We start from the raw sequence: 23,538 nt of genomic DNA, 5'->3' as shown, positions 1-23,538 counted from the left end.
TTGGACAACAACTTTCGTGGTTCAGTTTCTCCTTGTACCATTGGGAAAATAAAAAAAATGTTGCTAAAAGATAATTTTTGTGACTAAAAAGTTAAATGTTCATTTTTTCCTTCCATGTTGCTTCTGCTGCTGTGAAGCACCTGAAGGGTTAAAAAACTTCTTGAATTTGGTTTTGAGCACCTTGAGGGGTGCAGTTTTTAGAATGGTGCCACTTTTGGGTATTTTCAGCCATATAGACCCCTCAAACTGACTTCAAATGTGAGGTGGTCCCTAAAAAAAATGGTTTTGTAAATTTCGTTGTAAAAATGAGAAATCGCTGGTCAAATTTTAACTCTTATAACTTCCTAGCAAAAAAAAATTTTGTTTCCAAAATTGTGCTGGTGTAAAGTAGACATGTGGGAAATGTTATTTATTAACTATTTTGTGTCACATAACTCTCTGATTTAACAGAATAAAAATTCAAAATGTGAAAATTGCGAAATTTTCAAAATTTTCGCCAAATTTCCGTTTTTATCACAAATAAACGCAGAATTTATTGACCTAAATTTACCACTAACATGAAGCCCAATATGTCACGAAAAAACAATCTCAGAACCGCTAGGATCCGTTGAAGCGTTCCTGAGTTATTACCTCATAAAGGGACACTGGTCAGAATTGCAAAAAACGGCCAGGTCATTAAGGTCAAAATAGGCTGGGTCATGAAGGGGTTAACAAGATGGAGAAGTGCTTCTAATCAGTGGAGGAGTGCGTGAAATAAGACACCATGGTCTTCTGGCCCCTCTCTGTCGCGGTAAACCCATGAAAATAACTATCTGAGTATAACTGATTACATCTGGACAATTTTTACAATTTAAGACAACTTATGATCCCTAATAGTTTCTTTGTGAATATCATTGCTGCTTTTTGGTCATTTGCAATGATTAAAAAGCCCCTTTATCACTGATAAATATATGAATCAATTCCCTTTAAGATTAAGGGTTCACACCAAGAAATTAGTATCAGATAATAATTTTCTTTTATTAGTTTAAACTTATATTATATCATATTAAAGGGAATCTGTTTGCAGCTTTTTGCTATATAACCTGAGAGCAACATAATGTAGGTCAAGAAAGCCTGATTCCAGGAATATTTCACTTACTAGACTGTTTGGTATAGTTGTGATAGAATCCTTGTTTGTCTCATGTAGAACTAATAATTTTTGGACTGTGTATATCTCCGCCCACACCTCTGACTGGCAGCTTCATGTGTAAATTGTGAAGCAAGCTCCCAATCAGTGGTGGGGGCCGGGTTACACACATTAGCCGGACTGCCTGGCACGTGAGCTGTAGTCCTGTAGTGTTAATCTCCTTCTGATAAAATAAAGGAAACCGTAGATATAACTATGGTTAAAGGAAATAAAGTTGGCTGCTTTAAACAAGTTCTATGTTGGCACGCTACAAAAACAGTAATCAGTTCATAGTAATTCACATTGATCCTTTGTGTTGCTGCTTCAGGTGGACACCATACTATACTCAGAATTTATGGAGTGGAAGGAGAACCCAACACTTGACAAATCCTGCCTCTTTCTGTCCCGTATCTACCAAGAAGATATTAATCCATGCTTGGACTTTGCAAAAAGAGAGGTGAGTGCAGATTTTGAAACCAAATTCCATTCTATGACCCACCCACCCGCAAAGAAGATAAAAAGACTGGTCTTGCCAGTACATTTTCTTCCTGTTTTTTTTTTAATAATATATGCCATTGTACTATTATTCTACATTGTAGGAGCTGTCAGCCTGATAACATTTGGCTAATAGTTATCGCATGTGTATGGCAGGCTTAAGATGATCAAGACTCCTCTCATGCTGTGCCAGTCTTTTGGAATGCATTACCTCAGACAATCCGACTAATAGCTAGCCCCCACATTTTTAAGCATGCTCTGAAAACACATCTCTTTAGACCGGGGGCAGAGGGGGCCGTCGCCCCGGGCCCTGTCACATGAAGGGGCCCACTGGGAGCCAGGGCGAGCCCACTTCTGTGACGAGGCAGAACACAGCATAGGAGCAAAGCAGTATGTCTGCTCCCGTCTGATGGAGACTCTGCAACCTGGCTAGCACAGTGGCCGGCTGCAGAGTCTCCCTCCTGCAGTGAATGGTATTGCCTGTCTTTTCCTGGGCTGCAGCTCTGAATCTTGACTCTGTGCAGTGTGCATGCTGGGTACTAGTGCCATTTCACTGACACATAGACACTTCCTGGTCCTCCCTGCAAACTTCATCAGCAAGTGGGGATGGAACTTATTAGGTTTACTAAGTTCAGGTATGTCACTGTGAGGTGAATGTGAGACCATTGTGGGGGCTGAAAGTAGGTGAGGGAGGACAGGGTACTGGGGGTGAATGTTAGACCATGGGGGTATTGTGGGAGAGGGGAGACAGGGCACTGGGGGGTGAATGTGAGGCAATGGGGGTATTGTGGGGGAGGGGAGACAGGGTACTGGGGGGTGAATGTGAGACCATTGGGGTATTGTGGGGGAGGGGAGACAGGGCACTGGAGGGTGAATGTGAGACCATGGGGGTGTTGTGGGTGAGGTGAGGACAGAGCTCTGAGGGGGTGTTGTGGGTGAGGTGAGGACGGGGCACTGAGGGGGTGGATGTGAGGTGATGGGGGTATTGTTGGGGCTGAAATGGGGGAGGGGGACAGGGCACTGGGGGCTGAATATCATGTTTTATGTTATTTTATTATATGTACTCCATCACATGTCATATTTGCTCTCTGGGGGGGGGGGGGGTAGGGGGCTTTTGATACGTACCACCTGGGTCTTTTATGAGTATTAGTATAAGAAGCCCCATACAGTAACCAAGAGCTGCATCACATTTACAGCACCACTCCAGTATTTTTTTTTTATTTCACTGCTGGAGCGGAGCTGAAAATCCAAGTCCCCTGCCCCCTGTCTAATACTCACCTTCAGGGGTTTTCATCGGTTTTCACCGCAGTGTTTCATGGAGCGGTGCAGAGGTCACTAATCATGTAAGTCTATGGGAGCCTCGTTCTGGTATGTTCCTCGCTCTCATAGTCTTACATTGAGCGCTTGTGACATAGCTTCTCACTTCTGGCCAGTCAGAAGCTGCGCTCACAAGTTTGAGCCGCCGCACTGCAGCAGTGCCACAAAATAGTGCGCTTAAAGCACCATTCCAGCGGTAGAAAAAAAACCTGCTAGAGAGGTGCTTTAATAATTTAATAATAAGCAATTTTTTACTATAAAGTTGATAAAGGCTTGGAATAAATGTCTGCAGTCACTTTATATGACTGCAGACTGCCAAATCAAGATCGGGCGCTGCGGGCCCATCATATTGTGTATAAGGGAGCTGCGGGCCAATCAAACTGTGTATAAGGGAGCTGCGGGCCAATCATTCTGTGTATACGGGAGCTGCTGGCCAATCATACTGTGTATAAGGGAGCTGCGGGCTAATCATACTGTGTATAAGGGAGCTGCGGGCTAATCATACTGTGTATACGGGAGCTGCTGGCCAATCATACTGTGTATACGGGAGCTGCTGGCCAATTATACTGTGTATAAGGGAGCTGCGGGCTAATTATATTGTGTATAAGGGAGCTGCGGGCCAATCATACTGTGTATACGGGAGCTGCTGGCCAATCATACTGTGTATAAGGGAGCTGCGGGCTAATCATACTGTGTATAAGGGAGCTGCGGGCCAATCATACTGTGTATACGGGAGCTGCGGGCCCATCATACTGTGTATAAGGGAGCTGCGGGCCAATCATACTGTGTATACGGGAGCTGCGGGCCCATCATACTGTGTATAAGGGAGCTTCTGGCCAGTCATACTGTGTATAAGGGAGCTGCGGGCCAATCATACTGTGTATAAGGGAGCTGCGGGCCAATCATACTGTGTATAAGGGAGCTGCGGGCTAATCATACTGTGTATAAGGGAGCTGCGGGCCAATCATACTGTGTATACGGGAGCTGCAGGCCCATCATACTGTGTATAAGGGAGCTGCGGGCCAATCATACTGTGTATACGGGAGCTGCGGACCCATCATACTGTGTATAAGGGAGCTTCTGGCCAGTCATACTGTGTATAAGGGAGCTGCGGGCCAATCATACTGTGTATAAGGGAGCTGTGGGCCCACCATACTTTGTATAGTGAACTGTGAAGGCATTAAATTGTGCATATGAGAGCTGTTGGCCAATAACACTGTATATAGTTGGCTCTGGGGGTCATTATACCTTCTATAGTGGAGCTCTGTCAGCATTATACTGTGTAAAGGGGAGCATTGGGCTTATACTTTCTATAGGGGAGCAGTGGGAACATCATACTGTGTAAAGGGGAGCAGTGGGAACATCATACGGTGTATTGGGGAGTTGTAGAATCATAATACTGTGTATAGGGGAGCTGTGGGGGCCTTATACTGTGTATATGGAAGCTTTGAGCTCACCATACTGTGTATAATGGAGCAGTACATGGGGAACTTAGGGGACATTATTAAATGTTAAGTGGGCACTTAAGATTATTGTTATAGGGGCACTCAGAGTATTGTGACCATCAAAGTTGCATATGGGGTATTATTACTTTCTAGGTCAAAAATGTGGAGGGCACTAGCAAAGGGCATTAATATTTTCTAGGAGGCAATTTTACTCTCCAGAAAGCACAAAGGAGTCATTATTACTATGTAAGGGGCACACAGCGGTGGCATTATTATGTGGGGCGGTAAGAGGAGCCATTATTGTACCACACAGTAGGTGCAGTAATAGGGACACATATGCCAGCAGCGGCTCAGTATTGGGATATCAGCAGGATGAGGAGTTTGTACAGATTGGGGAAAGATGGGGACAGTGCAGGAAATGTGAGGAGTCAGATGTGTTGTTGTCATGTCAGTGTGTGCCAGATGGAAAAGATGGGAAAGTGAATGACTCCATCAGAGAAAACATCAGCTGTAAGGCCATGTGCACACGTTCAGTATTTTTTGCGTTTTTTTTGCGGTTTTTCGCTATAAAAACGTGAAAAAAAACGCTTACATATGCCTCCTATTATTTACAGTGTATTCCGCATTTCTAGTGCAAATGTTGCATTTTTTTCCGCGAAAAAAATCGCATTGCGGGAAAAAAAAGCAACATGTTCATTAAATTTGTGGAATTGCGGGGATTCCGCACACCTAGGAGTGCATTGATCTGCTTACTTTCCGCATGGGGCTGTGCAGACCATGCGGGAAGTAAGAAGATTATGTGCGGTTGGTACCCAGGGTGGAGGAGACGAGACTCTCCTCCACGGACTGGGCACCATATAATTGGTAAAAAAAAAAGAATTAAAATAAAAAATAGTGATCTACTCACCCTCGATGGCCCCCGGAGTCTTCCCGCCTCTCAGCGGTGCATGCTGCCGGTTCCATTCCTATAGATGCTCTGTGTGAAGGACCTGCGATGACGTCGCCGTCTTGTGATTGGTCGCGTGACCGCGACGTCATCGAAGGTCCTGCACACACACACCATCTATAGGAACGGACGCCACTGAGGAGATTGGCTGTTTGCAGGTAAGTATAACCATTTTTTTTATTTTTATTTTATTATTTTTAAACATTCTACCTTTTACTATAGATGCTGCATAGGCAGCATCTATAGTAAAAAGTTGGTCACACTTGTCAAACAGTATGTTTGACAAGTGTGACCAACCTGTCAGTCAGTTTTTCAAGCAATGCTACAGATCGCTTGGAAAACTTTAGCATTCTGCAAGCTAATTTCGCTTGCAAAATGCTAAAAAAAAAAAAACGAGAAAAAAACGGGGAAAAAACAAACAAAAAAAAAATGCGGATTTCTTGCAGAAAATTTCCGGTTTTCTTCAGGAAATTTCTGCAAGAAATCCTGACGTGTGCATATACCCTTAGTCTCCATCTATGACTGTAGTGTAATCTCTTTCATGGTCTGCAGAACTGGTATCTACCACTATATGGTCACAATATGGCAGTAAAATCAATGTTTGTTTTTGTCTATAGATTTATTTTCAATAACAGCGCGGTCATATTCTGAGGTTCCACTATATTCACAATTAGAGTGCGCAACCGTAGTTGTAATCAGGGTTAGCTGGTTAGGGGCCCACTCAGGTGTTTCGCCCCCCCCTAAGTTGAAACCCTAGCTACGCCTCTGCTTTAGACACTTCGCTCATCTAACTCTTCCCTGTTGACCCTTCCTAAATTTTCTTCAGAATCTGGTCCCGCTTTTTCATCTGTCTCCATTAGCTCTGTGCCCCCCAATAGCACTTGGTAACTGTAGTGAGCCAGATCGTGGCTGATGACCGGATCATGCAGCTTTATATCATAGCCCCTACTTATTATAATAATGGCTGAATCATACATGACAGCACGTTCTACCATTTCCTTATAGATTGTAAGCTAGTGAGCAGCACGGCTCGTTCCTCCTGTAACTGGTGACCTATGTGATTCTTATTCTCCGCACATGTTACCGCTTAATTGTAAAGTGCTGCAGAATATGTTGACGCTAAAGCATCACTCTATATTGCTTGGAAGATATCACTTTGATATAGGTGATAAATATGATATATATATATATATATATATATATATATATATAATTTCATTACTTATTTTTTACATTTCACAGCTGTCGGAGCAGGTTCTCATTGCTGTAGAAGATAACACTTTATCGGTAGAGCCTGTGACACAGCCAACTCTACCCGTTGTGAAAGCATCAGCCGTAGAACGTGGAGGTCCAAGGTAAATACATAGAAAAATCTAAATAATGCCAAAAAGAAAAATACACTACTCTGCATGGCGGGGTAATTCACCATGTGACGCTTATAATACCGGTGTCTTATGTGGCAGAGAGGCTTTTGGAGGCCTTTTCGGGTCCCCGGTGCTACCTCTACCTCTCCTAAAGTTATGTCTTTGGCGCTAGATCATGTTGGGGCCAATCGTGTAGTCTGCCGCTGACCGCTGCCATATTTTTGTCTTTCTGTTTTCCCTTTCAGTGGAAGTCGGGTGGAGGTTTTAATGTAAGTTCAGAAAGGAAACTTGTATTAATCCACTGATGAGCTGTGATAATAAGTGAATGGCTTGTTTGATTGTTTCTACTCCAGTAACTAAAGAGCTAATAAGGTGCATCACTAACTTGTATGTTTCTGCATATTCCACCACAGATAACCTGCATGCTCCTGGCATTAGACCAATGCTCATTTGATTAACCAGTTTTGTTTTGTTACATTTGGGGGAACTACTCGTTGGAGGACCCAATGTATTGGCCATTTTTCTTTCCCGATAATACAGATCTATTTGCTCCAGTGTAAAGTCATCTAAAGATGCTCTCCCCATAGAGAACACAATCCTTGGCCAAGCACAGCTTTCACGTCTGGAGATCTAGCCGTCAGCCCAGTGCTTGTATCACAGTTGAATGGCCAGGGGAACTGCTACATTGGTGGTTAATCCCACGACTGGTGCAAAGACTAAAATCCAATTATTATTAATTTTTGTTCATGGAGAAAGTATCACTGTAAATGTAATAATTAATGCTATCAATATGGTTTATTTCATGTCAAAAGAACTTCCCATGTGTTCCCTCATTACTGACATTAAATGTGATGCATTTAGGATCAGGAATAATTATCTGATGTGAAACCATATCCCAAAAATGGCTCAACTGATCCATCAGATCTCCATTGGTATGAAACAATCATGTTGTTGTGATAAACTAATTATTTACAGACCTTTAAATAGGTCAAAATTTTGTGCTGATTAATTGTTTAAAACCTTCACCACCCGTTACAAATCGGTGCTTTGTGTACAGAGTGGGCTCAGGGGGCCGCAGCACCAGAAGCGAGCTTCCATAGTGCTGCTATTAACCATTTAGATGCCACTGTCAATCACTGACAGTGGCATTTAAATGTCACTTTAATGGCAATTACAGGGAGCACTGTGGTATTGCTGTACATACATGTAGTATAAGCGATCAAATCATTTTGCAGGTTCAAGTCCCCTAAGGGGAACTAAAAAGTAAAGTAAAAAAAAAAAATAAAATAAAATAAATATATACAGTGGCTTGTGAAAGTTATCACCCCCTTGGCATTTTTCGTGTTTTACTACCTTACAAACTGGAATTTCACTGTTTTGTAGGGTTTGCACCAGTTCATGTAAAGAACATGCCTACAACTATGAACATTTGTTTTTCTTTTTATTGTGAAGCAAACAACAAATAAGAGAAAATAACTGAAAACTTCAGTGTGTATAACTATTCACACTCCTAAAGTCAGCACTTGGTAGAGCCTCCTTTTGCAGCAATTACAGCTGAAAGTCTCTATGAGCTTTCCACATCTGGCCACTGGGATTTTTGCCCATTCCTCCCATTCCAGGACAAAACTGCTACAGCTTCTTCAGGTTCGATAGTTTCCTCTGGTGAACAGCAGTCTTCAAGTCTGACCACAGATTCTCCATTGGATGAAGGTCTGGGCTTTGATCAGGCCACTCCACAGCATTTACACGTTTCCCCTGAAACCACTCAAGTGTTGTCTTAGCAGTATGCTTTGAAGGTGAACCTCCGTCCTATTCTCAAATCACTGACAGACTGACACAGGTTTCGCTCAAGAAAAACAATATTGGACAAACAATCAGTAAATTCATTGTTCAGTACCATCTTTATTCCTTACTAGATGGTGGCCCGATTCTAACGCATCGGGTATTCTAGAATATGCATGTCCACGTAGTATATTGCACAGCCGCATATTATATTGCCCAACCACGTACTATATTGCCCAGCTACGTAGTATATTGCCCAGTGACGTAGTATATTGCCCAGCCACATAGTATATTGCCCAGTCACGTAGTATATTGCCCAGTCACTTAGTATATAGTCCAGCCACGTAGTATATTCCACAGCGATGTAGTATACAGTGCAGAGCCACGTAGTATACAGCACAGACACGTAGTATATTGCCCAGTCACGTAGTATATTGCCCAGTCACGTAGTATATTGCCCAGCTACGTAGTATATTGCCCAGTGACGTAGTATATTGCCCAGCCACATAGTATATTGCCCAGCCACGAAGTATATTGCCCAGTCACGTAGTATATTGCCCAATCACTTAGTATATAGCTCAGCCACGTAGTATATTCCACAGCGATGTAGTATACAGCGCAGAGCCACGTAGTATACAGCACAGACACGTAGTATATTGCCCAGTCACATAGTATATTGCCCAGCCACGTAGTATATTGCCCAGTCACATAGTATATTGCCCAGTCACGTAGTATATTGCCCAGCCACGTAGTATATTGCCCAGTCACATAGTATATTGCCCAGTCACGTAGTATATTGCCCAGTCACGTAGTATATTGCCCAGCGACGTAGTATATTGCCCAGTCACGTAGTATATTGCCCAGTCACGTAGTATATTGCCCAGTCACGTAGTATATTGTTCAGTCACGTAGTATATTGCCCAGCCACGTAGTATATTGCCCAGTCACGTAGTATGTTGCCCAACCATGTAGTATGTTGCCCAGCCACGTATGTAACAGGTTAAAAAAGACTTAAAATAAAAAATAAACATATACTCACCATCCGAGGGCCCCTTGTAGTCCTGTCGCCTGTGTGTGGTGCACGCGGCAGCTTCAGGTCCCAGGGTTGGTATGAGCGCAGGACCTGTGATGACGTCGCGGTTACATGACCGTGACGTCATGGAAGGTCCTTCTCGCATAGCATCCTTGGCCCCGGAACCTGCCGCTTGCACTGCCGAGGAGAGGACGCGACGGCGGAGGGTGAGAATAACCTTTTTTTTTATTATTATTATTTGTAACATTAGATCTTTTTACTATTGATGCTGCATACGCATCATCAATAGTAAAAAGTTGGTCACACAGGGTTAATAGCTGCGTTAATGGAGTGCGTTACACCGCGGTCCATTAACGCTGGCATTAACCCTGTGTGAGGGCTGACTGGAGGTGAGTATGGAGCGGTCACTGACTGCGGGGAGGAAGGAGCGGCCATTTTTCCACCGGACTGTGCCGGTCGCTGATTGGTCGTGTCTGTTTTGCCGCGACCAATCAGCGACTTGGATTTCCATGACAGACAGAGGCCGCGACCAATGAATATCCATGACAGAAAGACAGACAGACAGACGGAAGTGACCCTTAGACAATTATATAGTAGATGACACCAAATTATACACTTCTTCTCCTGACATCACCCCTGCATTACTACAAAATACCATATGTAAAATGCCTCTTCAGAGAGGAAGAGGACTTGAACTCTATAGTGCTACCTGTTGGAAGCAGCAATCCTACAAGGCACTATCAACTGGTTAACAAGCCTTGAAATGTGACTTAGGATAGAAGCTAAATCAGAATCTCTATTTACAGACACGGTGTTTCAGGGAATTGCCCCTCGTCAGTGCAAAGTATGAGAACTGATTTGGCTAGGTGAGAGCCTCTGGACTGAGGTCTAAGGGGTATTGTTTCTCCTTGCTGAGAGTGAGATACCAGCTCTCGTATGGCAAGGTACAGAGGCTTATTCACCATGCAATGTCTTCACAGGCTGCACCAATTCAATGGAATGCACTACCCAAGACAATTTGATTAATTCCCAATATACACAGTTTTAAGCGTTGCCTAAAATCACATTTTTTTTAGACTGGCCTATCGCCCCCCCTAACTTATCGAACTTCCCTTTTTGCACATACAAAATTTTCTTCAAAATCAGGACCCTCGTAGCATTTGTTCACGCACCCTCCATGCGCTTAGTAGCCCTCTGTGTCTGTACTGTACACATACTGACTGGTGACCGCTTCATGTAGAGTTAGCGTTTTGTTCATACTCTTTTTGGAATATTATGGTTGTATCATACAATAGAAGCACATTTTATCATTTACCGTCAGACCGTTTTCCCCAAGCTTGATGCTGCCACCATGTGTTTCTTTGTGGTGTTCTTGGGGTGATGAGCTGTGTTGGTTTGGATCCAGACATAGCGTTTACTTTGGTGGTCAAAAAGTTCCATTTTGATCTCATCTGACCACAACACCCTCCTCCATACATTTGGGGAATATCTTTTTGCGAACTAAAACTTTTTAATGTAAGTAATTAGGCTTTTTTTCTGCCCTCTCCTACATCAAGGCCATCTCTATGGAGTATACGGCTTATTGTGGTCGTATGGACAGATGCTCCAGTCTCTGCTTGTAAACTCTGCAGCTATTTCAGGGTTACCTTTGGTCTCTGTGCTGTCTCTCTGATAAATGCCCTCCTTGCCTGGGCTGAGAGTTTTTGTTGGAGGTGGCAGGTTTGTTGTGGTACCATGTTCTTTCCATTTGATGATAATGGATTTGATGGTGCTTGCCCTTCTCAACCACTTTGTCCCTGACTTGTTTGGAGATCTCCTTGGTCTTCATGGGGTGCCTCTTACTTAATGATGTTGCAGTCTCCGTGGCCTTTCAGAAAGGTGTGTATATACTGACAGACCATGTGACACTTACAGTGGCATGTAAAAGTTTGGGTACCCCTGGTCAAAATGACTATCATTGCGAACAGTTAAGCAAGTTGAATATGACATTCTATCTAAAATGGCTAAAGTTAAAGATGACACATTTTACACTTTAGGAGATATATATATATATATATATATATATATATATATATATTGTAATTAATTTTTTGCATTTTAAAAATTACAAAAGGGAAAATGGGCTGATGCTCTTGGAGATTTGTGTGCTCATAACTTTGATCAAGGTTTCAGACTTTATTTAGCCTGTTAAAGTTGTGGCTTGTTCACTATCATCATTAGGAAAGTTCAGGTGATGCAAATTTTGCAGCTTTATCAAACCCCAGCCTCCTCTAACGTTGTGCCAAAAAATAGCCGCAATGGCTTCTTCTAAGAAGCTGCCTAGCACTCTGAAAAAGAAAATGGTGAAGGCCCACAAAGCAGGAGAAGGCTATAAGAAAATAGCAAAGAGTTTTCAAGTTGCTCTTTCCTCTGTTTGAAATGTAATTAACAAATGACAGTTAACGGTAATAGTGGAGGTCAAGATAAGGTCTGGAAGACCAAGCTAAATGTCAGTGAGGAGCTGCTTGTAGGATTGTTAAAGAGGCAAATCAGATTCCCCGCTTGACTGCAAAAGAACTTCAGAAAGGTTTAGCAGACTCTGAAGTTGTGGTACATCATTCTACTGTTCCAAGATACCTGCACAAATATGGCTTTTATGGAAAAGTAATCAGAAGAAAACCTCTCCTGTGTCTTCACCATAAAATTCAGCATCAGAAGTATGCAAAAGAGCATCTAAACAAACCTGGTGTATTTTGGAAACAAGTCCTGTGGCGCGATAAGGTTAAAATAGAACTCTTTGGCCACAATGATCAAAGGTATATGTGGAGAAAAAGACACAGAATTTCAGGAAAAGAACATCTCACCAATATTAAGCTTGGAGGTGAAGTAATCATAATTTGGGATGTATTGCAGCCAATGGCATGGAGAACATTTCACAGGTAAAGGGAAGAATGGATTCAATTAAATTTCAACAAATTCTTGATGCAAACATAAAATCATCTAGAAAAAAGCTGAAGGTGAATAAAGGATGGCTTCTACATATGGATAATGATCCTAAACACAGGTCAATCCACAATAGACGACCTCAAAATGGGCAAGATCAAGGTTTTACAATAGCCCTCACAGTCCCCTGATCTAATCATCATTGGATGGAACTGGAAGAATTCTCCAAGGAAGAATGGATGAAAATCCGTTAAACAAGAACTGGAAGACTCTTGGCTGGCTACAGAAAGCGTTTACAAGCTGCGATATTTGTAAAAGGGGTGCTTCTATGTACTAATGATGCAAGGTGCCAAACTATTGCATTGTCCCACTTTCCTTTTGCTAATTTTTAGGCCATGTTCACACGTTCCTGATTTCCATCCTTTTTTTTCTGCACTAAAAACCGCAGCTCTTGACAGAAAACGCAGGTCCTTTTTTTGGTGCGTTTTTTGATGCGTTTTTTAGTGCGTTTTTTGATGCAGTTTTCTATGCAGAGTCTGTGTGTTTTCTAGGGAGTTTTTTAGGGTTAAAATGGCTGAAAATACCCTACCCCTAACCCTAACCCTAACCCTACCCCTAACCCTACCCCTAACCCTATTCTAACCTTAGTGGAAAAAAAAAAAATTCTTTATTTTTTTATTGTCCCTACCTATGGGGGTGACAAAGGGGGGGGTCATTTACTATTTTTTTTATTTTGATCACTGAGATAGGTTATATCTCAGTGATCAAAATGCACTTTGGAACGAATCTGCCGGCCGGCAGATTCGGCGGGCGCACTGCGCATGCGCCCGCCATTTTGCAAGATGGCGGCGCCTAGGGAGAAGACGGCCGGACGGTGGCCGGGTAAGTATAAGGGGGGGAGATGAGGGCACGGGGGGGCGTCGGAGCACGGGGGGGGGGGCGTCGGAGCACGGGGGAGGGCATCAGAGCACGGGGTGGCATCGGAGCATGGGGGGGTGGGATTGGGGCACGGGGGGGCAGCCACACTGCAGCGGTTCTGCACTACAAACCGCAGTAAAACCCGCAGATATATTTTTCATCTGCGGGTTTTACTGCGGGTTTGACCTCACAATGGAGGTCTATGGGTGCAGAACCGCTGCAGTTTTGCAAAAAGAAGTGACATGGTACTTCTTTTTTACCGCAGCTATTCAGTGCGGCTTTTTTTCCCGATTCCCGCATCATGTGCACAGTGGTTCCTGTTTTCCATAGGGTACAGTGTACTGTACCCTGCATGGAAAACAGCTGCGGAGCCGCAGCGGCAAAATCGCTGCGGTTCCGCAGTAAAAAACGCACTGTGTGAACATACCCTTAAAATGTAAAATATGAAAATATTTTCTTTTCCTAAAATACAAAATAAATGTGTCATCTTTATCTTTAGGCCTTTTAGAGATCGTTTAATTTTCAACTTGCTTAGGCTACGTTTAGATTAGCGTTTCCCGACGCTGCGTCGGGCGACGCAGCGGCGGGCGACGCAGCGGCGACGCACGCGTCATGCGCCCCTATGTTTAACATGGGGGACGCATGCGTTTTTCTTGTTGCGTTTTCCGACACGTGCGTCGTTTTTGACGCTAGCGTCGGACGCAAGAAAATGCAACAAGTTGCATTTTTCTTGCGTCCGATTTTCGTCAAAAAACGACGCACGCGTCGCAAAACGCAGCGTTTTTGCGTGCGTCGTGCGTTGCGTCGCCGACGCAGCGGCGCGCAATGCTAATCTGAACGTAGCCTTAACTGTTCACAAAAACAGTAACTTTGACCAGGGGTGCCCAAATATTTACATGATACTGTAGATTGCACACAGGGGGACGTCCTGTCACCAAGCATGGAACTTATGAAGGGAATTGCTTGCACCAGAGATTTTTAGAGGGTGATTACAAAAGGGGTGATTACATATGCACATGCCAATTTTTAGTTATTTGATCTCATAAATGTAATTTTTGCCTATATTTTTCTCACGTCACCAACTTAGACTATTTAGCGCTGACGCATCACTCACCAATCGGATTATAAAAATAATTAAACACCGGTTGTAATGTGTTACAAAATAGTTAAAAAGCCAAAGGTGTGAAGACTTTCTCAAACTACTGTGTGTATATAAAAATTTAAATCCCTTCCCATTTTCCTCATTCAAAAACAAAGAATAAAAAAAAATTGGTATTGCTGTGTTTGAAGAAATGCAAGTTATCAGTTTATAAAATGATTTAAACTGTGTGTTAAAGAGAATTTGTCAACAAGTTTTTGCAGTGTAATCTGATGACAGCAGGAGATAGGGGCTGAAACACAGAAATCAGGGATCTGTCACTGATCAGGTTGTGTTCTGTTGTTTACTTACAATTAAGGTTTTATCACCTGGACATTATCACTGCCTGGACTACAGCTCAAGCACCTGCTAGATCGACCACGTCTCCTCCCCGGAAAAGCAGCTCATTATCAATAGACAATGTACACAAGAGAGCCTGGTGTGGCTGGGTTAGCTTTCTGAGCTCTGCTACATGCCACATCTAAAATCTCTGAGTGTGTCACCACTGCTGCACCCACTAAACTAAGTGACACATCGTTGGAATCAGGGTCTCCTTTTCTACGTTATGCTGCTCTTATGCTGCAGTTAGCAAAAAAACAGCTGAAAGATACCCTTTAAACACAGAAAATGAAAAAAAAATGAAACATCAGAATTGTTTTTTATTGCCACACTTTTCTAAAAATACAATAAAAATCTATTTAAATGTCACATCTATCCTAAAATGTATCAATAAAAACTACATCTCAGATCCCTACCCCTATTTGTTACTCCTGAAAGATGTGTATGAGTTTTACAAGGGGCCATCTACTGTATTCTTGTGACTCTGTACATCATAGTTTATGGCATTTACAATGGGGAGAGTCACCGTCATGTATGGCCTTCCCTTCTCCTAAGCGCTAAGTGTTGGTATAGGGGACCCCTTTTATTCCCATAGGTACAGGCTCCAGGTGTTTATGGCATGAAATCTTGATATGCTGGAAATGTCTCAGATGATAATAACTTCTAAGATTTAATGCTGGGAGCGACTCAGTATGACAATGTAGCCTCGGAGCAGAAGGATCAGAGGAGATGGCTTGTCAGGCCGGAATATGGCAACAATGTGCACAAATTGTGATACAAAATACTGGCAAAAAACGAAACAAGCCAAGGCAGTAGTGTCTACATTGTGTAGCGGGATACAGTAAATGTAGACTGTATTTCATCATGTTGCCGTATATTCAGATCGCCTGGTCTAGGTTTATGCTGTCACACCATTAGATAAGATTAGTATAGGAAAATCTGCAAAACATGTTAACCCTAAAAATGGCATGATGCTAGGGCAGACATTCACTTTAAGGCCGCCGTCACACATGCGAGTTTTACGGACGTAAGAGCGCAGAATCTACGTCCGTAAAACTCGCAAAAAATACGGCACAATTATTCTCTATGCCCCTGCTCCTATTTGCCGTATTTTACTGATCAGTATTATACGGCTTTCTACGGCCGTACAAAATCGCAGCATGCTGCGTTTGTCACCGTACTGCGCAAGAAATACGCCAATGAAAGTCTATGGAAGCGTGAAAAATACGGATTACACACGGACAAGCAGTGTGACTTGCGAGAAATACGCAGCGCTGTTAGAGAGAAAAGCCGGTAATTCAGTGCGGTGTACAGTAAAATCACACTGACAGCTTCCAGTCCAATAGATATAATAAATGTGTACACATAGAATAGGTATATATATATATATATATGTCAGTGAGACACATATATGTATATATATTAATACTTATTCCAGCGCTATACAGCTTGAAAGCCGGTAATTCAATTACCGGCTTTTTCTTTCTCCTTCATAAAACCCGACATGATTTGAGACATGGTTTACATACAGTAAACCATGTCTTCTCTCCATTTTTTTTGCAGATTCCACACTACTAATGTCAGTAGTGTGTATCTGCAAAATTTGGCCGTTCTAGCTCTTAAAATAAAGGGTTAACTGGCGGAAAAAATTGGCGTGGGCTCCCGCGCAATTTTCTCCGCCAGAGTAGTAAAGCCAGTGACTGAGGGCAGATATTAATAGCCTGGAGAGGGTCCACGGTTATTGGCCCCCCCCTGGCTAAAAATATCTGCCCCCAGCCACCCCAGAACAGGCACATCTGGAAGATGCGCCTATTCTGGCACTTGGCCACTCTCTTCCCATTCCCGTGTAGCGGTGGGATATGGGGTAATGAAGGGTTAATGCCACCTTGCTATTGTAAGGTGACATTAAGCCTAATTAATAATGGAGAGGCGTCAATTATGACACCTATCCATTATTAATCCAATTGTAGTGAAGGGTTAAATAAAACACAAACACATTCTTTAAAATTATTTTAATGAAATAAAAACAATGGTTGTTGTAGTATTTTATTCAACGCCCAATCCAGTCACTGAAGACCCTCGTTCTGTGAGTAAAGAAACATAATAAACCAACAATATACTTACCCTCCGCAGATCTGTAACGTCCAACGATGTAAATCCTTCTGAAGGGGTTAAAACATTTTGCAGCAAGGAGCTGTGCTAATGCAGGCTGCTCCTCGCTGCAAAACCCCAGGGAATGAGGCTAAAAATAGATCAATGATCTATATTTAGCATCATTTGCGGTGAGGCGCCCTCTGCTGGCTGTTCATAGATCGTGGGAAATTACCTAGAAAGCCAGGGAGCCAGGGAGCTTTCTAGGTAATTTCCCACGATCTATGAACAGCCAGCAGAGGGCGCCTCACCGCAAATGATGCTAAATATAGATCATTGATCTATTTTTAGCCTCATTCCCTGGGGTTTTGCAGCGAGGAGCAGCCTGCATTAGCACAGCTCCTTGCTGCAAAATGTTTTAACCCCTTCAGAAGGATTTACATCGTTGGACGTTACAGATCTGCGGAGGGTAAGTATATTGTTGGTTTATTATGTTTCTTTACTCACAGAACGAGGGTCTTCAGTGACTGGATTGGGCGTTGAATAAAATACTACAACAACCATTGTTTTTATTTCATTAAAATAATTTTAAAGAATGTGTTTGTGTTTTATTTAACCCTTCACTACAATTGGATTAATAATGGATAGGTGTCATAATTGACGCCTCTCCATTATTAATTAGGCTTAATGTCACCTTACAATAGCAAGGTGGCATTAACCCTTCATTACCCCATATCCCACCGCTACACGGGAATGGGAAGAGAGTGGCCAAGTGCCAGAATAGGCGCATCTTCCAGATGTGCCTGTTCTGGGGTGGCTGGGGGCAGATATTTTTAGCCAGGGGGGGGCCAATAACCGTGGACCCTCTCCAGGCTATTAATATCTGCCCTCAGTCACTGGCTTTACTACTCTGGCGGAGAAAATTGCGCGGGAGCCCACGCCAATTTTTTCCGCCAGTTAACCCTTTATTTTAAGAGCTAGAACGGCCAAATTTTGCAGATACACACTACTGACATTAGTAGTGTGGAATCTGCAAAAAAAATGGAGAGAAGACATGGTTTACTGTATGTAAACCATGTCTCAAATCATGTCGGGTTTTATGAAGGAGAAAGAAAAAGCCGGTAATTGAATTACCGGCTTTCAAGCTGTATAGCGCTGGAATAAGTATTAATATATATACATATATGTGTCTACTGACATATATATATATATATATATATATATATATATATATTCTTTTCTTTTTGGGACACATGGATCACTTCTATAGCGGTATGTTGGTTTTGCAAGCCTGCGAGAAAACCACGCAGTACGGATGCCATACGGATTACATACGGAGGATGCCATGCGCAAAAAACGCTGACACAGCCTGCCTACGGAGGAGCAACGGACCATTTTTTTGGGGACTTTTCAGCGTATTACGGCCGTAATATACGGACCGTATTGTTTTACGCTGTGTGTGACGCCGGCCTAAGACTAATTAAAGGCATTCAATCAAAGTGACTGTGTAAAGCACCACTCCACAGTTAGAGTTCTCCACATGGGGCTGATATCAGCTATGTTGCATAATCAGCATCTTTGTCTATCAGCAGCAGTCTGAGCCAAGCTCCAGTTGCTGCTGTTAACCATTTAAATGTTGCTGTCAATCGCATTGTTTAAATGACATACTTGCCATTGCTCATGTGCATTGGCTCCTATTGGCCCCGTGTGATGCGTCTGCAGAGCATCGATGGGTTACCATTGCAGCCCTGGCCCTATTGAAGAACCCCATCATCACTGCCATCTTGGTATTTCAGTGAAGCTCAGACAAAGGGACAGCAATTGTACCTACATACTGCAATATGTAGTATCACATGCTGGGTGCTGCTGTTTTCTTTTGCTTACACTGCACTTATTTCCTCTCCATGTGCTTTTCTCCGTGTCTATAGCTTGTTTTCTCTGCTTTCCATAAGACTTTAGTCACTTCATTCCCTTTCCATTGCAGATCTGAGAACAACACCCTCTTTGCTGCTATCTCTAAGGGGGCAGTCAGACGGCCATATTACTCTCGCGAGTACACAGACTGGCCAGTAGCGCTAAAAACCTGAGCGTGACAACTGCATAGAAATACAGGCTGTCACTCTCAGGTAAGAAGAGCCGACGGCCAGTCCGAGCATTGCGCTGCGAGTAATAAGGCCGTCTGACTGTACCTTGAGAGGAAAAAATCAAAGGGCTAAGCACTCAGAATAAATACTTCCATTCAAGAAGCCTTTTCCCGCCTTCGTATCTTTACAATATACAGTAAAATACTGTGTATCTAGAATCTTACATTTCTGCTGATCTACTTCATTTTAGGAAATGTGCACTCAGCGGTTTGTCACGTTCCTGCCGCCACCGCATTAAGCTGGGAGACTCTGGGAATTATTACTTCATCTCACCCTCCTGCCGGTACAGGGTAAGTGCTGGATAAAAGAAGGGTGCCCTTCCATCTTTGCTCCCTAATTCCGTAAAGCACAGCAAAGTGCAAGCTATTGGAATCTTGTGGCCACGTTTGCATATCTTAAATATGGGGGTCGATTCAGTAAGACTGGAGTAGTGAACACCCGTGCTGTGCCAGTCTGGCTGGAATTCATTAAGTGATCTGTGGAGCGGCGGATTGCCGGTGTGCTACCCGATGGAGAAAGGCGAGTACAGTGCGAATAGTTAATTACCTTCATTAGAATTCCTCAATCCACAAACAGGTTGTCAGGTGTCCGTACAATGTGAGCACTAGGCGCTGTTTAAATAGCAGTTTTGGCGGTAAAAACAGATATCAGTTTCCAAAAACATTTTCTTTGTATAAATATTGGCTAAAAATACTAAAGGAATAATTCAGATCAAAATAATCAGAGTGCAATTAAATTAATTGTATTTTAAAAATTACAGGAAAATAGATTATTGTTATACAGATTAAAATCCTTTATTATTGCTCCATCATTTGAAGGTTATTTGGGTTCAAAATAACTGAAGTGAAAATTAATGTAATAGAAGAAATGGAAATTCAATTGTCCATTCCTAATTAGTGTTTCTATATAATGTAACAGTTTGTACAGTAGCCAATAAGAGGTAGTTCTTCTTTAATCCAGGAGGTGCCATCATTCCTCCATCAGCACAGAATGGCTTCTGTCATTGCCATTTCATTGAGACATAAGGTCGTATGAAAGGACGGAATGTTTCTGGTTGTATATCCAGAAGAGCTCTCCCTTTTTTAGCAGATTTAATCTGTTTTAATGTGGGTATTTGAACCATAGGTATTATACAGTAGATAAGGGATTTTTATGGCTAGGGTGAAAAAATCCAGTGTCTTGATAAACTGTGTTGCGTAAATGTATTTGTTTGTATTAGATCTGTGTTTGTTGACTTTATTGTGGAACGTTCACGTTCTTCTCCCTACATATTGTTAGTTACAGCAGCATGTTTTTAGATAAATTACATATTTGGATTGACAAGTTTAATTTTTGTTTGACAGACCCCATTATAGATAAAGGGATACATTTGATAGTGCTTTTGCGTGTCATGAAACAAAGCTTGCACAAAACTGGTAGTGGTTCTGGTGGCATATTTATGTACTGATGGTGGTTCTGGTGATATGTTCCGGTTTTGGTGACATATTCATGTAGTGATGGTTGTTTTGGTGCTTCATTCATGTACTTCTGATGGCTCTGGTGATGCATTCGTGCAGTGATGATGATTCTGGTGATATATTCATCACCCGAATCATCATCAGTACATGAATATGAAACCAAAATCATCATCAGTACATAATTAGAGTATTAGAGCCATCAATAGTACATGAATATGGCACCAGAAACATCATCAGCAAATAAATGTCACCAGAACCACCATAAGTACATGACTTCATCACTAGAACCTCCATCAGTAGATGAATACATCAACAAACCCACCAGCAGTACATGACTACATCACCAGAACCCCCATCAGTAAAGGAATACATCACCAGAACCTCCATCAGTACATGAATACATCACCAGAAACACGAGTACATGAATCTTACACAAGAAACACAATGTACTTAAATACAGGAACCAAGCTTAATATCAATTGTAATGTCAAGTCAGCCCACAAACAATTGTATAGCATGAACTTACAACTCTGTTATGAACTGGTGATTCAGAAACACAATGGACCTGGTGGTTAAGAGCACACAAAGTGACCTGATAGTTACTAATAACATAGGATGAGCTCTGAGACGTGGGAACTCTGCTGACCGCAATCCCTAATCCTATCACACCACTCTAGAGGTAGCCGTGGAGCGCTCCTGACCAGACCTAGGCGCCTCGGGCACAGCCTGAGAAACTAGCTAGCCCTGAAGATAGAAAAACAAGCCTACCTTGCCTCAGAGAAATTCCCCAAAGGAAAAGGCAGCCCCCCACACACAATGACTGTGAGTAAAGATGAAAATACAAACACAGAGATTAAATAGGTTTTAGCAAAGTGAGCCCCGACTTACTGAATAGACCGAGGATAGTAAAGATAGCTTTGCGGTCAGCACAAAAACCTACAAACAACCACGCAGAGGGCGCAAAAAGACCCTCCGTACCGACTAACGGCACGGAGGTGCTCCCTCTGCGTCCCAGAGCTTCCAGCAAGCAAGAAAAACCAATATAGCAAGCTGGACAGAAAAAATAGCAAACAAAAGTAACACAAGCAGAACTTAGCTTATGCAGGGCAGACAGGCCACAAGACGATCCAGGAGAGAGCAAGACCAATACTGGAACATTGACTGGAGGCAAGGAACAAAGAACTAGGTGGAGTTAAATAGAGCAGCACCTAACGACTTAACGTCGTCACCTGAGGAAGGAAACTCAGAAGCCGCAGCCCCACTCACATCCACCAGAGGAAGCTCATATACAGAACCAGCCGAAGTACCACTCATGACCACAGGAGGGAGCTCGACCACAGAATTCACAACACAACTCCAAAAATTCCAGTATATCCTTAATGTACAATAACAAATTGTATTGTGGTACCGTGTTAGCCAGAAAAATCGATGTGAATACTTTTCTGCCCAATGATGACAGAAGTATTCTGGGAGTGATACCTTTATTGGCTAACCAGAAAATAATATGTTTGCAAGCTTTTAGAGCACAGAGGCTCCTTCTTCAGGCAAGATTAATCATGAATAGATTGCCATGAATACTTCTGTCATCATTGGGCAGAAAAGTATTCACATCGAGTATATCCTTAAGAATGGTAAGGAGATACTGGAAGTTGTTATTACCAGCCATCATTAGACTGCGGACCACACAGGAACCACAGTACTGCTGAGACTCAGCCAGTATCGCAAATAAAGATTTACATCAGGTACTTTATAGATTACATCTTCTCTGGATATGCAAATTGCCTCTTCTGAGAAAAAGAGGACTTAAACTCTATAGCGCCACCTGTTGGAAGTAGCGATCCTACAAGTCACAATCAACTCTTTAACGAGTCGTGCAATATGACTTAGGATAAAAGCCAAAGTAGTATCTCAATTCGCAGACACGGTGTTTCGAGCTGTTTGCCCTCGTCAGTGCGAAGCATGAGAACTAATTTGGCTAGGTGAGAGGCTCTGGATTAGGGTCTAAGGGGTATCGTTTCTCCTTATGGAGCGTGACATACCATCTCTGGCTTGTCAAAGTAAGGAGGCTTATATGGAGTATAATCTCCAAAATAAATAAAAACTCAAAACGCACTGTTCCAAATTATTAGGCACAGTAGAATTTCTAAACATTTTATATGTTTTAAGGAACTGAAAATGCTCATTTGTGGAATTTACAGCATTAGGAGGTCACATTCACTGAACAAAAAAGCTATTTAACTCCAAAACCTCCTAACAGGCCAAGTTACATGTTAACATATGATTCTTCTTTGATGTCACCTTCACTATTCTTGCATCCATCAAACTTGTGAGTTTTTGGAGAGTTTCTGCTTGTATTTCTTTGCATGAAGTCAGAATCGCCTCCCAGAGCCGCTGTTTTGATGTGAACTGCCTCCCACCCTCATAGATCTTTTGCTTGATGATACTCCAAAGGTTCTCTGTATGGTTGAGGTCAGGTGAAGATGGTGGCCACACCACGAGTTTATCTCCTTTATGCTCATAGCAGCCAATGACTCAGAGGTATTCTTTGCAGCATGAGATGGGGCATTGTCATGCATGAAGATGATTTTGCTCCTGAAGGCACGTTTCTGCTTTTTATACCATGAAGAAAGTTGTCAGTCAGAAACTCGAAACTCTATATATTTTGCAGAGGTCATTTTCACACCTTCAAGAAACTTAAAGCATCCTACCAGCTGTTTCTCCATGATTCTGGCCCAAAATGTGACTCCTCCACCTCCTTGCTGACATTGCAGCCTTGTTGGGACATGGTGGCAATCCACCAACCATCCACTACTCCATCCATCTGGACCATCCAGGGTTGCTCGACACTCATCAGTAAACAAGACTATTTGGAAATTAGTGTTCATGTATGTCTGGGCCCACTTTAACCATTTCTTCTTGTGAACACTGTTTAAGGGTGGCTGAATATTAGGTTTATGCACCACAGCAAGCCTTTGAAGGAGC

The 23,538-nt window shown here is 42.5% G+C and overlaps 1 protein-coding gene across 5 annotated transcripts in view; it reads left to right on the top strand.

Moving 5' to 3' along the window:
* Window positions 1-23,538, top strand: part of RAB3IL1 (RAB3A interacting protein like 1) — a 51,194-nt gene that overhangs the window by 19,990 nt on the left and 7,666 nt on the right. For 2 of the 5 annotated variants that reach the window (XM_069738508.1, XM_069738505.1), the window contains 4 exons: window positions 1,494-1,622; window positions 6,611-6,723; window positions 6,978-7,001; window positions 19,290-19,389. In XM_069738508.1, the coding sequence (XP_069594609.1) occupies window positions 1,494-1,622; window positions 6,611-6,723; window positions 6,978-7,001; window positions 19,290-19,389 (366 nt within the window). Of the gene's footprint in view, window positions 1-1,493; window positions 1,623-6,610; window positions 6,724-6,977; window positions 7,002-14,844; window positions 15,051-19,289; window positions 19,390-23,538 lie in introns of those variants that run through there. The other 3 variants (XM_069738509.1, XM_069738506.1, XM_069738507.1) reach the window with 2 other exon arrangements.

Source organism: Ranitomeya imitator, chromosome 9, assembly GCF_032444005.1.
Source record: "Ranitomeya imitator isolate aRanImi1 chromosome 9, aRanImi1.pri, whole genome shotgun sequence".
NCBI classification, from domain to species: domain Eukaryota; kingdom Metazoa; phylum Chordata; class Amphibia; order Anura; family Dendrobatidae; genus Ranitomeya; species Ranitomeya imitator.
Note: the sequence above shows the minus strand (reverse complement) of the source record. Positions and strands in the feature narration are given on the sequence as shown.